The 14059-nt window shown below is 50.1% G+C and overlaps 1 protein-coding gene across 7 annotated transcripts in view; it reads right to left on the reverse strand.

Annotated features, from left to right (window-relative positions):
* Window positions 1-6735: 6735 nt before the first annotated feature.
* The window catches only part of NUP214 (nucleoporin 214), a 90342-nt gene continuing 83018 nt past the window's right edge, over window positions 6736-14059 (reverse strand). For 5 of the 7 annotated variants that reach the window (XM_045563721.1, XM_045563718.1, XM_045563719.1 and 2 more), the window contains 4 exons: window positions 11978-12149; window positions 9451-9590; window positions 8543-8567; window positions 7739-8003 (listed from right to left, as the gene is read on the reverse strand). In XM_045563721.1, the coding sequence (XP_045419677.1) occupies window positions 7970-8003; window positions 8543-8567; window positions 9451-9590; window positions 11978-12149 (371 nt within the window). In that variant the 3' untranslated portion in view covers window positions 7739-7969. Of the gene's footprint in view, window positions 8004-8542; window positions 8568-9450; window positions 9591-11977; window positions 12150-14059 lie in introns of all 7 variants that reach the window. The other 2 variants (XM_045563723.1, XM_045563722.1) reach the window with 1 other exon arrangement.

Consider the following 14059-nt stretch of genomic DNA (forward strand, 5'->3'; position numbering starts at 1 on the left):
GTTCGAGAACAGTGGGTGGACACCATCATGACAAGGCTCATCTCTATAATGAAGACCAGACTGGAAACTTCTTCCAAGGCAGAGTTTTAATTTCTTATATTGGCAGTTCCAATGTCAAGCCCCATGCATTTTGAGAGACTTCATCTTAACGTGGATTGCTGAAAAGTGACACCTCACCTTCATGGGGGTTATCCCACTGGGGGAAACTGTGCAGTGAGGACCTAGGGGACAGACCTTTGTAAGCAGCCTGCAGTGGGAGCAGGCAGGGCCTGCCTGGTTTGCACCTGCATCTTCTGTGGACATGCGAAGGCCTGAAATGGCCCACGAGTTCCTGCCACTCCTTAGTCCCTCAGAGACTGTGGGGACCCATGCAGTAGCTACATCCCCACGCTGTGACTTCCAATAATTGGTTCTTCTGGCATGGCTGAATATGTGGCAATAAAATACTTACAGTAAGTTTGACCATGGCAATTTTCCTCATTCTGTGAATACTTATTACACAAGCTGACCCCCATGCACATCTGAGGAGGAAGGCCCTTTTACGCTTAGAAAGAGTTTACCTCGGGGCAGCCAGCACATTTGTTTGGGAGCACAAGCAGCTTGGATCTCCCTGCAACAGGCCCATTTTAGCTCTCTGATTAGAGCCATATACGAGTGAGCCCAGGAGTCACGACGTGCAGTCAGACAGTAACGGTCAGGAATGGGATCGTGGCCTTCCGCTCTCACTCTGTCAATACATAATGGTAATAATGACAGTGATGACAATGCCAGCTTCACATACAGTGTTTCATTTACTCCTCAACAAATCTAGATGAAGATATTACTGCTACCCCATTTCATAGACAATAAAACTGGGGCTCAGAGAGGTTAAGTGAACCTGCCCGAGGCCACTCAGGTAGGAGGAGGTTGGAGACCAGGCGTACCCATGGTCTTAACCAATAAACTCTACTTGCTGAATCGAATCTCTTCCCTTCTTTGGGTCTCGATTTCCTTCTGTATGCAAGGAGGGAAGTGAACAGGGTAATCTTCAGCCCTAAAACTCTGGGCTTCTTTGATTCCCTCATGGGCCAGCTTTGCTCAATGCCATGGCCACAGAAGGGACCGCCTCCTCCCCCAACACACATCTTGCAGCCAGCAACACACTCAGTGAGAAAAGGGACTGGGTGCTAAGTGTGTGGCTGGAACGGTCCAGGACCCCATCCCGCCACCACGCCTGCTGTGCTCACAGCAGGTTGGCAGGGGCAACGCACGCAGGAAGCCGGGAGCATTGATAAATGCTTTTGGATGATGCCCACGGGTCCCACCATCTGCGAGGCTGACAACCACAGCAGAGCCTGACACCACTTGGCTTAAGTGTCTCAGATATGTTTATTCCCATTTCCAGAGTGGTTCTGACGGAAAAAGAGGACCCTGAAGACAGCAGTCACCCAGGTCAGGACGGAAGCCCCACAGTGGGCGCAGAGCTACCGCTGCCGTCACTTGACAAATGCAGGCGCCTGGCTCTTGTCAGCCAGGGCTGGCCTGGGCCTTGGGCACGAGGGACCACGGGAGGCATTCAGGCTGCTCTGTCAAACCACCCATTCGCAGAACCCTGCGACATAACGATAGCACTTTTGTTTCCCTACGCTGGGCCAAATCTCGGTTCCCTAAAACAAACAGAATGAAAGCAATTTAAAGCAAACACCCCAAGATTTGAGAATTCTAACTGCTCCTGAAAACGCTGGCTGGTGACAACTAAGCTGTTCCATCAGCTCACAGCCTGTCAGCTGCAGCCAGAGACTCAAAACTCGAACTGCCGGCCCTTCCTGCTGCTCCCTCCTGGCAGCCCCTCAGCCAGCACACTGGCAAGCGTGGGGCTGAGTGGGGCTTTGGGGGGTGGTGGGTGAGGCCAAGGGGGAACAGGCATAGTGTCTCTCAGCCTGAGACCCTATGCCTCCTTTCGTGATGTGAGCGCTGCAGGCCAGCCTTGGGATCAGGTGAGGACTTTGTAGGTGTGTGCCCATACCAGGGAAGCCACTGTGAGCACTCCAGTGATCCCGTGCCAGGCATTGTCCTGTGCCCTGTGAGGCAGCGGCATCTGCCCCATGTCAGCTTGGGGTAGATGAAACGACTTGTTCCAGCCCGTATGTCTCAGAGGGGAGCCTCTTACCTGGTCCCTCTGCCCTCACTGCTCACCCAGCTGCTCCGCCCCGAGCTCATGCGTTCCTGGGACTGAGACCAGAGGACCATTGGGCAGGAGGGGGAACACTGGCCTTGCTGGGTGGCTCTGTGCCATCAGCTGGCTCGGCGCCCTTGAACTGTCTGTAACACTCCAGGCCCACCATCATCTCCTACTGAGGTCTGGCTTTTGAGCCAGTCCTGGCTTTTTTCTAGGAAGTTATTCTCGAGTCATTTATCGATAGTTCCTGACTCTTGCTCTGTCCTGGCACCACCAGGGGCCGAGGACAGACCAGGCTGACATGGCCCCTGACCACATGGAGCTGTCCGTTGGTCTGGGGGAGACAAGATGAATAATTCCAACCACCAGCTATGCAAGTGATCACCACTGTGATGTTCGCCTCAAACAGTGACACGGCGGGGCAGCCCGGAAGGCTTCGGGGGAGGCAGCACTTCAACCGAGACCTGCACGGCACCCGTGTGCCCTGTGATGAGAGGAGGAGGGAAATTTCAGCAGAGACAGAGGATGGAGCTGCCCTGAGGTGGGGAGGAGGGGAACAGGCCATGTGAGGAGCAGGGAAAGGGCAGAGGGCCCTTGAGAGCTGGGGTGGGTAGGGGGTGGAGGCCGCGCGGCCCCCAAGTCCCTGTCTAGCCTTGCAGATGTAAAAGTGCTAGGCAAGGCTGTGGGAGCCAACACCTGAAGGGGCAGGAAGCAAGTGGCTTCTGTGTCCTCACGGGCCAGACGAACCTGGCCAGCAAGGTGAGGTCACCTCCAGCAGGAGCAGGCGCCGCCAGGGCTCCAGCCTTCTGTCCTCCCCAATCCCAGACTTTCTCTGCAGCTGGCAATGTAGGCCCGAAAACAATGCGGAGAATCTCCGGCCAGGCCTGTGGTATGGACGGGTTTCTATTTATAACAACGGAGCAACTGCCGCCTCAGTGGGTCTGCGGCCTGACCTCCGGTGGGACAAGCCTCAAAGAAAGACCCCGGGGGAGCCGACAAAGGAAGGGCGGAGGAGACGGCTGAAGGGCAGCAGCAGCTGCTCCCACCAGGCTCTGACCATCCTTACAAGGCTCTGCAAGCCCCTGTCTGCATAGGGTTGGTGCCAGCGTGAGCTGGACAGACCCTGCCTCTGCCCAGCCCCCCTCTCTGGGCTGCAGTGCAGACAAGACCACGATCACAAATACTAACAAGGCTAGAGGCAGCAGAGGAGAGGCAAGAAACTACGCGATGTGAGAGCATCTGCTGTTTGTCTGGGGCCGGCTCATTGTCACAGGGTGGTCGTTGGGGGGACAGGAGCACAGCAGCGTCCCTGGCACAAGCAGGCAGCATTTCTTCTGAAATGAATGGGTATCTTGAAGAACTGGGACATCCATTAGCCAGCCCAGGCCTGGCAGGAGCAGGAGGGATGCACAGCCCAGCCCTAGTGCCGCCCCACACTCACTCCCTTGTGTGACTTGGGCAAATTGTTTCCTTTTGGGCCCATTTTCTCATCTGAAAGATGTGGGTTACAGCAGCAAACTTGCAGGGTGAAATGTGAAAATGCTGGTGAAGTGCTTAGGATAGACAGCACCTGGCACAGCGTAAGCATTCAACTTATTTAACTACTATTATAATGAAATAAAAAAAAAGGATCGCCATGTTAGAACCTCAACTTGCATGAAGTAAGCCCTGCTGCTGTCCAACAAAAACAACGAAGCCCTTTCTAGGACTTGGTGCCAAGGAAAAAGTTTTTGTGGTAAAAATATTTGGGAAATGGCAGACTATTTTATCTTACTGATTTACAAAGCACATTTGCATATTAAAGGTTCAAAATGTCCTGTAATGAACAGATCTGTTCAGTCCATTCTTTTCCTAAACTTATTTGGCCATGGAGCCCTTTCTGTTTTGGCGGACTTCTAACTTCCTACAGGACGCATCCTGAAAACAGCATTGGTTTGGGGGCTGACACAATCTCAATCCAATTGCTTCTTTCCTCACAAGAAAGTGAAGAGTGGTGAGGGGACGGGAGGAGCGAGACCGAGCCGACGGCGTGGAGACGCGCCTCCCTGCCATCCCGCCGTGCTCGACGTCAGGTCTTCTGTTAGAATCAACGAGCTGATGGAACGGGAGGAAAAGACAAGACTGAGAGTCCGCCTCAGAGGATGCTGGGGGCACCCCCCCCATGTATTAATTTAAAATAAATGACTAAGTGGCAGGCCAGGAACCAACGGGGTAGGCTGCTGTCAGGACGAGGGCAGGAAGGGCTTTCCTCCTGTTAGTCAGGTACTCCACAGAGGCGGGGTCAGAAGTGTCTGACTGGCGAGGAGGTGACTAGGCCCACTCACGCTTTCATAGTTTTGTTCTTTTTTTGAACAGGTGCCCAGAAAACAGCTTAAATTTAAACTCATGTCTCTCTTCAACAATTTCAGATAAAAATCCCTTCCCCTGGATTAATTGCAAAATAAACATGTCCATGGAGGTGTCTATTTTTCAGGTGCCCCCTGGGTGTCGGGGGTATTTATGATTATTGCCATTAAAGGGTTTCTCTGCATGGGGTCCATGGACCACGTGCACTGGATGCACCTGCTTGTTAAAAACTCAGATTCAAGGGCCCAACTCAGCTCTGCTGGCCCAGAATCTCCAATTACAACTTGGAGAGTACTGTGCTAGCACCATGCCCTCCCCAGCAGCAGTGTGGTCGTGTGTTTGATAAGGGTGGAAGAGGCTCCCCACCTCTCAAACCAGATGAAGTCAGAGTGGGAATCAATTGAGGACTGTTTAACCTGGATGTCAGGCAAGATCCTGCAGATGAAAGCCAAGACTGAGAACTGATTTTGTGCCAAGTGCTCTGCAAGCATCATCTCATTTAGCCCAAAGCACCACCCAGCCAGACAGGTATTCTAATTTTCACTTTACAAATGAGGGGGAAAAACTCTCAAGACACGATGAGGCCAATTGCCTTGTTCTGGTTATAGAGCCAGTGAGGGCTGGGGTCAGGTCAGCTTGCACGGTCCACTCCCTTTCCATAATCCTGGAAACCCGACCTAGAAATTTCTCTGGAAGCTGCCAGACAGACAAAGCAAAGCCCAAGGCAAGCCCCAGAACACTCACAGGGACAGACAGCACAGAGCTGAGGGGACACCAGCTCCCGCCCCCATCGACGTGCAAGGGGACTTGTGCTTTCGCCTGATGAGAGGCCAGGTTTGTGGGCATCGCTGTGTAACTGGAGTTTCACCTGAAACCCTACTTGTGGCCTGTATCACCACTGTGTTGCCATCTGAAGCACCAATTATAAGCATATAACATTTACGTCTGGAAAGGCCAAGAAAAACACAACCTAGCTTATTAAATCTGCCTTCCCCCTTTCCTTCCTGCCTGTCCTTGGTTACGCAAAGCAAAATAGAAATCACACGACTGGGACTGCCTGCCTGCCCACTGCTCCAGAGTGGCGCGGCCACTCTCCTGGGTCTACAGAGCAGCACGCACCCTTCTTCTCACTGGGCTCTTTGCCTGCCCCATCTCCTCCCTGGGCAGGCGGGAGCCTCTGGGCAGTCCCAGCCCCATATCCCACTGCTTGGGCTTCAGGGGATACAGGATGCCTGAGCTGAGCTGACCCCTGCCACCTAACATGTAATCAACCCCAAAAAAGGAACTCTGAGGGGCTCACGCGTCAGCAGCACATTCCTCCGGGGCCTCCGCCCCAGCAGCAAGTGGTAGGGTCGTTATCTGGCCAAGCACAGCTGATATAGCCTTATGGAGAGATGTCACATGTCACCTCAATGGAGGATTAGTGCAAAGAATTTGAGGTCAAGGGTTAGGCTGAACTAGTTTCTATTTATAAAAAGGAGTGTCTGGGGGAAACAGAGGGTAGGGGGGACAGGCCCCCGGCCTGGGTGCTGGTCGGCAGGAGGAGCCCACGTTACCTCCAGCTGCATCGCTCCCTTCACACTAGACCCTCTGCTGTGAGCTTTTTCCATCAGAATCTGAGTCCCTTTGTCTTAAGACAGCCCCTATGTGCAAAGAGCCCACGTGGGAGAAACAAGCCCTGTGACTGTCTGTCAATGCCCTGGGGACCATCCCCTGCTTCATGGCTGAGGGTGCCTCCTGTGAGCTCAGGGTGGAGAAGGTAGGAGACTCTTCAATCCTGCAAGGACCAAAAAGCATATACATTAAATTGCTGAAGTCCCCAGTGCTTGGCAAGAAGGAAGAGCCCTAATTAATGGAAAGCCTAGATGGTCCCTCCCTCTTCTCTCACAGACCACACAGGGCAAGAGGACAGTCACCCATGGACACCTGTGGATCCAGTTCCAGCTCTTGGCTCTGCTGACAGCTGGTTCTAGGAACCGAGTAGTGCTATACTATGAGATTCCTCTTCTCATGGGCTTAAGAAACCACCAAACATAAAACCAAGTGGGCATCCAGCCTCGACTTCAGTGCTACTGAGTCCGAATCTCCAGGATGGAGGCTGTGATTCTGTATTCTACAAAAATTCCATAGGTGAGGCTGAGGCACAGGTAGTGGAGACCTCCCTGTGGCCCACCCTCCCCAAACAAGCCAAAAGAACCAAGAAGGTCATGCTGGCTATAACATGACAAATCAGTATCATATGTCAAACTTTTATTAAAACATTTTAAAATTCAACTTGCCAATATGTAAAACTCTAGAAAACAGTCCCTTTTCAATGCTCCCTGCTAAGGACCTGAGCCAAGGCACTGTCATAGTTTGGGCCTGAAAGATAGATTCTTATACCTACTTCTGATGTGAGGTGGTCCTTGTTTGACAGCAATTATCTAGGATATCATAGGCCTAAGAAATAAAATATGCCCAGGCCTGAGAGATGCTGCATTAAAGAGAAATAAGCACTTTAATGAAACTGAAATTATGATCTCTAGGCAATGCTAGCAAGTCCTGTTGTCAAGCCCAGCATCGTCCTGCTAGTGGTATCTGGCAAGAGCAGTGCCTTTGCAGCTCCTAGGTCTACCCAAGGGCTATCTGCACCATGGTTAACAGACGTGGCTACGGGCGGCCACCAACATCCCTGCCACATAGTGGAAATAAAAGCCGTCTTCACAATCACCTGCCACCTCCTCTCCAGGGTAGGACACCCAGCACCCAGGAGGACATTGAGATGAGCTGATGAGGCCATTCAAAGGGCAGCACGCTGTCGGCAGCACTCAGGTGACATCATACTGGTCCGTTTGCCAGGCCTGTCTCCTGGCTGACTGTGGCTATACTGGAAGGTGCTACCACCCTTCTGAAATTCCACTGGTGCCTGCACAAGTGAGTGCCCATGCCCCCACCCAGTCACAGAGTGGGCCCTCTGAGGGTCCTGATACACAACAGCAAAACGGACAAGTTACGACCTTAAGAAGGTGGCCCAACAGCATTCTACCTCCTCCCTACATGGAAGGCTCTAGGTCCGAGCAAGACCAGGACTGATTCTATGCCCTTTTTTTCATCGATACCCGATGCTGGTTTCTTTTGATGCCATCACTGAAGACACACTGCTGGCTGGTGGAGGCTCTTCTGGTTTCTCAAAGCCACAGAAATGGGGAAACTTCTCTCCTTGGCTGTGACCTGAAAAAGCCCAAATACATTCTGTACAGAAACAGACCAAACAGTTTAATAGCAGGGGGTAAAACCCAACATGAAATATAAAGCAAAACAAAACAAGCAATCAAGCATCTTCTGAGTTTTGGTTTCTCTTGTTTCTTCCTGCATATGTGCGTTTCAGTGGGAGAGTCCATTTTAACAGGCTGCTCCAGTGTTTCTTGGTGAAGAGGAGCTGAGAATGCAGTTCTCACAGGAACCGAAAGGACTGCCGACACCTGCTCAGCTTCTCCAGCCACCAAAGCCCTGGACAGACCTGCAAGGAAGCACCAGAAGAGAGGCGGAGTCAGCTCCTGCTCTTGCTGCGGAAGGGCTTTGGTGCCTGTGCGTAGACGTCAGGACTCTGAATTTTAAACATTTCGAAACTCCATACAGAAGCACAGAGGCAAGATCAACACACAAGACTCCGTGAGGGGCCTGGAGCCCCGTGGTCAGCATGAAGCTTTTGAGACACTAACAGGGAAATAAGGAGAAGCAGCTCCTAAGCCCCTCCTTCTAGTCCCACACTCACTGGTGGGCACATTCTTCTCTCTGAGCCATGCCCTTTAAGAAGGTAAGGCCTGGCACCTCCTGCTACATTCCTATGGAGACTAGCAAGTACACAAAGAGACTACAAAACCTGCTGTTGAACCCCCATGCTTCTAGGACAAGCTCTAAAAACAGGAAAAATAGAAACAAAATGCATAAATTTAGCAAGAATTAGTATTTCAATAGGTTTTACATGCCACACACTCTTCCAGACTTATTTAATGCTTTTAATTAAAATCAGACACAAAGAGGGAGATAGATACTTACGAGTTATTTGATCCAAAGCTGAATCCTGAAAGGCAGATGAAAAAAGCAGAGTTAAACCACATACACGTGAATGACACAGGCCTCTGGGCTCAGCTCTTTCCTTCCCTTACTTCCCACGGAAAGCCCTCTTCTCCCCGGCCAGCTGGGGGACGGGCAGGAAGGTACACGCTGAAGCTCCTCTGGAGCTGCTCAGATCCGTCAAGAGAAAGCAAGGGGAATCCTTTATTTTTTATGCGTTATCTTCTTGGTATTTTAGGGTTCTGCCCTCCTCCTGACCCCAGCTATAGGCAGAGGGTCTCTAGCACGGCTCCTCTCACATAGCTGCACTGGATCCATACAGATCCATTTCATTAGGAAAATTTGTTTTTTTCCTCTATTTTTCCCATCCACTTGCTCTCTCTTCTTTTTGGCAGCCAGAGAAACAAGACACTTGGGTTCTAGGCCTGGTTCTGCTGCAAACCGTACGACTCTGGGCAAGTCACTTAGCTCTTTGGAGTTTCTGTTTCTTCATTTGGAAGATTCTGTGCCTCATGAGTTTGTTGCAAGAACAAAATGGAACATATGTACTCTGCTATCTGAAGGACCAGAGTGTTAAGCAAATGCAAGACATTTTGGGAAGTTTCTACATCTTACTTTTTAAGTTTGCTGGCTTGGATTTTTAAAGCAAGGCCCAGTCAGAGCATTATCTGGGGTTTTCAAATCAAGTCAATACTTTGTCTGGTAAGAAATTGGTACCAAGTTGCAAGTCTAACTAAAACCTAAAAACATTTTATTTTTCAACCCCTTTCAGCTTTTAAACTATTAAACTGAATTGGTAAAACACATTCATTGTTTTGGGTGAGAAGGCATTTACAGGAGGAGAAGGCGGGAGGGCCCACTGTGCTTGCAGAAGACACATGGCAACCTACCTCCTGTGCCTGATCCAAAACCAGAGAATCCGCTGCTCTGGGTCCCGAAACCAGAAGTCTGTTGGGACAGTGATCCAAAAGTAGGAGCATTTTGACTCGCGAGGGTGCCAAAGGATGTGGTGTTGCTGCTGCTCCCAAACCTGGGAGAAATGGACTGTGGTTAGTGGGGCCTCTTACTCCACTGCCTGCAAGCCTCAGTCTGCTGTCGTTGCATGCTTGACATGCATGACAGATGTGATTCAAGGTGACAGGCTGGGGCTAAGCTAGCAGTCTTTCAGAAAGAATGGGTTATAGCCCAAAGCAAACCTTTATCTCAGCTCAGGGAAGAAAAATAACAGGAATACAAAATGAAATCCAATCTATGCAGTGTTTTAGTTTTTGTCCACTGGAGATTCCAGGTCACCTGGGAGCTAAGCAGCACAGGCTTCCTGCTCCACCTCTAAAAAGCCTTTAGGTCTATCCCATCATTCTGGCACTTCTCTATTATCCAACCCCCATTTATTTATCTTCAGCTCCTCTAGGGATCTTGATTCTATTGACTTTTCATCATGAGGTAAAGATCCTGTACACACAAAGATCACCATTCTATTTACACTGGGCAGGGGCAGGTTCTACCATGATTTCATTCAGAACTTTGTGTTTGTTTCCTGAATCAATAAACACTATATAAAACAACGTAAAAATGGCTACTATTTTCTCTCCCTTGCTCCCCCAACCTGGGGACAATCCCCTGGGTAACCTCACTTAGGAGTTTCCCTCCACATTTGGTCCAGCAAATGAGGCTGAGTGACATATTATAGCCCCCTGAATCGTTCTCAGATGAAATGGCTGGGCCAGGGAGAGCCTCTGGGGTTTGGGGGTGACTACACAGGGCATATGGATCAGTGTTTTTTGGGAGAGGAGACAGCACCTGGGGCAAGAGCCGACCCCAAAGAAACAAAAGCATGTTAAGCAGGTTCCTTCTCATTCTGTCTACTCTTAAGGATGCAGCAAAGGGTCTTTTACATACAAGGGCGGCCTGGGCCTGCTCCCACTGGCCTCCCCCAGGAGTGGTCCTGCTCTCCTCCTCCTCCTGCCTCACCCCTCTCATCTACAACAGCGGTGCCCTTCTTGGAGGCCTGCCAGGGTCAGAGACAGGCTTGTGGGCAGGGACCTGAAAAAAGGCAACGGGCTCTTTCTGAGCTACAATACCTGACCTGATGCTTGTCAGCCCTGTTCTTGAAAATGGAACCAACCAGCCAGTCAGGATTTATATGGGAAAGCCATCTTAAGGCAGAATATGATACTTTCCTACTGGTGGAAAAAACAGCTGGTTTCAAGTAAATAAATATCTCACTATTCCCAGACAACCCAAGCCTCCCACCAACTCTGCAGTACTGTGTGCTAGCCGGGCCGTCACTGCAGAGATGGGTGCCCATCAACACCAACAGGAATACTAGTTTACTTTGGTCCCTAACTCTGCTTTCTAAGCTTCTCTTATTAACTTTAATTCTTGAGGTTTCTTGAGGGGAAAGAAACTTAAATGACCCATTAGTCTCTACGTGAAATACAAGAAACAACACACCAGCTGGCTCACTTTCCTTCAAAGTTTCCAGCATCTTTCACGGAGGGGAAGAGTATGAATAAGAACATACTTTATTTTCAAGACAAAGATGCTGTCATCTTGCCAAGACTCCTATCTCAAATACCTTTACAATCCCCCAAAACAAAATCATCTCCCTCACCCCAGACTGTCAGCTCTATTACATTCTGAGCCCAGTAGCGAGGGTGAGAGTCACTTTCAGGCATTAATACCTCCTTTGAACGAGAGACTTTGTAGTCATCACCACATACATTTAATTGGGATTTTGCGGTGACAAAGTCTATTTTTTCTTTGGGGTTTTGGCAATCAGTCCGCAGTCCTGTCCTCAGAAGCAACTCCCTAACATGGCACTGTCGAGTAAGGATGTGAACAGGCAACACAAGCTGCCTCAACAGCTGCGTGACCGGCAAGACTCTCTGTGTGTGGAGGCTTCCAGTTAGGGCCCAGCGCCCCAGCTGCCCTGGGACTGTGGGACTGAATACCCACTCTGAGGGTCTGAAGGGCCGCAGGGGACACAGGAGTTGTTTGCTCAAGGACAAGGGGTCTACTGCAGAACAATCCCAAGAGGAAAGAATGGTAAAAATTACTCATTTCGAACTTCCTAAGAGAAGTCAGCATATGAGCAGTCTTGGCGATTCTCCTTCCTTTAACCCCACCAGGAGAACAGTTCTGATGACCAGGACTCTACACGGCAGGGGACAGCAACACAGCAGAAGTCCACCGATGTATCCAACAGAGCCCGGCGTGGATAAATGAGCCTCACCCTACAGAGGAGCAGGACTCCTCAAGGGCTTTGTCTGCCAATTTCAAGGGAGGGGCCTTTAGCTCATGGTCAAGAATTTGGAAAATGTAAGAACATTCTTTGCAGAACAAGAGTACTGGGCCCCAGGGCTTTTGGCTGGCACAAACTGGTGGCTTTCCACAGGTCTCTCCTGGGGGGCTTACCCGAATCCTCCTGTGTTGGCAGCTGCAGTTCCCTCTCCGAACACTTTGCCTCCCGTCGAGCCCAGAGGGCTTGTAAAGGCTGGGGCTGAACCGAATGCTGGCACCCCTCCAAACCCAGGGGATCCCCCAAAAGTAGGAGGGCTGCCAAACACTGGAGCAGCACCGAAGCCACCTGAGCAAAACAGAGGCAAGCAAACAGAAACAGGGAGAAAGGAAGGAGGAGACATTGAGCATGAGAAACCAAATCAAAGCAGGAAGGAAAAAAGAGAAAAACAGGACATTAGAAATTCAAATGCAAAGAACTGTAATAAACGGCAATACCCCTTCCATCAACAAAAATGATAAATAAAACTAAAACAAAAACCTCCCAAACCAAACCACTCCCCTCCATTTCCAGCAGAGGGCTGTGGGGTCCACTCAGGAGAGCCCCCCAGGCCCCATGTTTGAGAGATGCCCAAACCCCTCCCCGAGGCAGGCTGGGCTCACCAGACCACCACTGAGCGCCCATCCAGTGTATCGAGAGCCCTCCCAGGCCCTCTGAGCTGTTTTGAGACTCCTCACTGAAAAACCATCCCCCAAATCTCCAATCCCTACCCAGCTGTCAAAAGCTGACAGGTTTCATTACTTATCGGCATACAGGGGAGCCATCTAGTTTCATGGAGACCCAAATTATAAAATCAGAGGCTCAAAACCCCCTCTCAGAGTGAATCCCTGAGTTGGGTCACAGCAGAGACAGAGACGTGCACACTGGCGCCAAGCCAGGTGCCTTTTATTTATTTACAGGCTGAAGGCTTGCACATCTCTCCCCAGAGTCCCTCTCTCGGTACAGAAGAATTTTAAAAAATGCCTTCTTTCTGCAGTCTGGAACTACTTCTCAATAAAAAGTACACCAAATTTCTTCTTTGGAGGAAGGCTGCTGTATAAATCTAATAAAGTAAGAAGTCAGCCGAGAGGACAGCCTCAGAGTCCAGACGCCTTCTGTCAGCCGCCAGCGCAGCTGCTCAAGGGGCCCTGCCCGGCAGGAGGGCAGCGCACATGCGGGCGGCCACACGGAAAGGCTCAGGCCATGCACGAGGCAGCCCCCTCTGATCGGTGGCGATGCCCGTCAGGCGGGAGATGAAACATCCTCCCCTGAGCTATTCTTCCTGTTCCTGACGGGGTTCCCAAACCCTCCAGAGGTGGGGAACCTGTGGCCTTGGGGCCACATATGGGATCCTTGAGTACGGCCTCTCAACTGAATCCAAATTTTACAAAACAAACCCTTTTAAGTTTGGATTCGGTTGAGAGGCCACACTTGGGGATCTGGAGGGCCACTTGTGGCCTTGAGGCTGCAGCTTCCCCACCTGAGCGTGAATGGAATAAAATGGTATAAGAAATGTGTCTATAGGGGACCACCCTCTACAGGGAGTAGAGTACTTCTTAAAATGAGCACTGGCCTGTGAACTACATGCTAAAGTAGGGTGGCCTAGTAACAACTGGGGAGATGAGCAGCCCATGAAGGCAAGAACATTATTTTCTTCCCTTTTAGAAAGTGGATCTGCCATTAGAGGGATGAATCTGCCCTTCTTATAAACATGATCACACCACAAGCTTCCGCTACCCGCACCGGCAAAGAGCAAATACTGGTATGAAAAGCTATCAGCTGAATTCCTTAGTTAACTGTTAGTTAACTGTTATTTTGTGATTCAGTTATGTGCTTATTTACCATTTAGTAGTGGTTGCACAAGGGAGAAGGTACTTTTTTGCTAAGGCTCCTGTTTGGGTTAACACTCTGCATTTTAAAACCTTGGGTGAAATTCCAAGCCATGATAATGGAGACTGTTGGGTTACAAATATAACAGACTGGAAAAAAAAAGTGCTAAAAAACCCTTGCAGTTGAATTATTTAAGACTGATCACAGATCTAGTTACACTTTCTTCCTCGACACACAGGGCTTTATCTAGTGCCTTGTATTCAATATTGTTTAGACTTCTTGATAGAAGGTTGAGTGAAAAATGAGAAGTCACAATGATACAGAAAATTAACTGGACAGGGGAGGGGAGGAGATTAATACCCCCCTAGTCACCTCCTCAACACATAGAA

The sequence above is a fragment of the Lemur catta genome, chromosome 10 (assembly GCF_020740605.2).
Source record: "Lemur catta isolate mLemCat1 chromosome 10, mLemCat1.pri, whole genome shotgun sequence".
Classification (NCBI taxonomy): Eukaryota; Metazoa; Chordata; class Mammalia; order Primates; family Lemuridae; genus Lemur; species Lemur catta.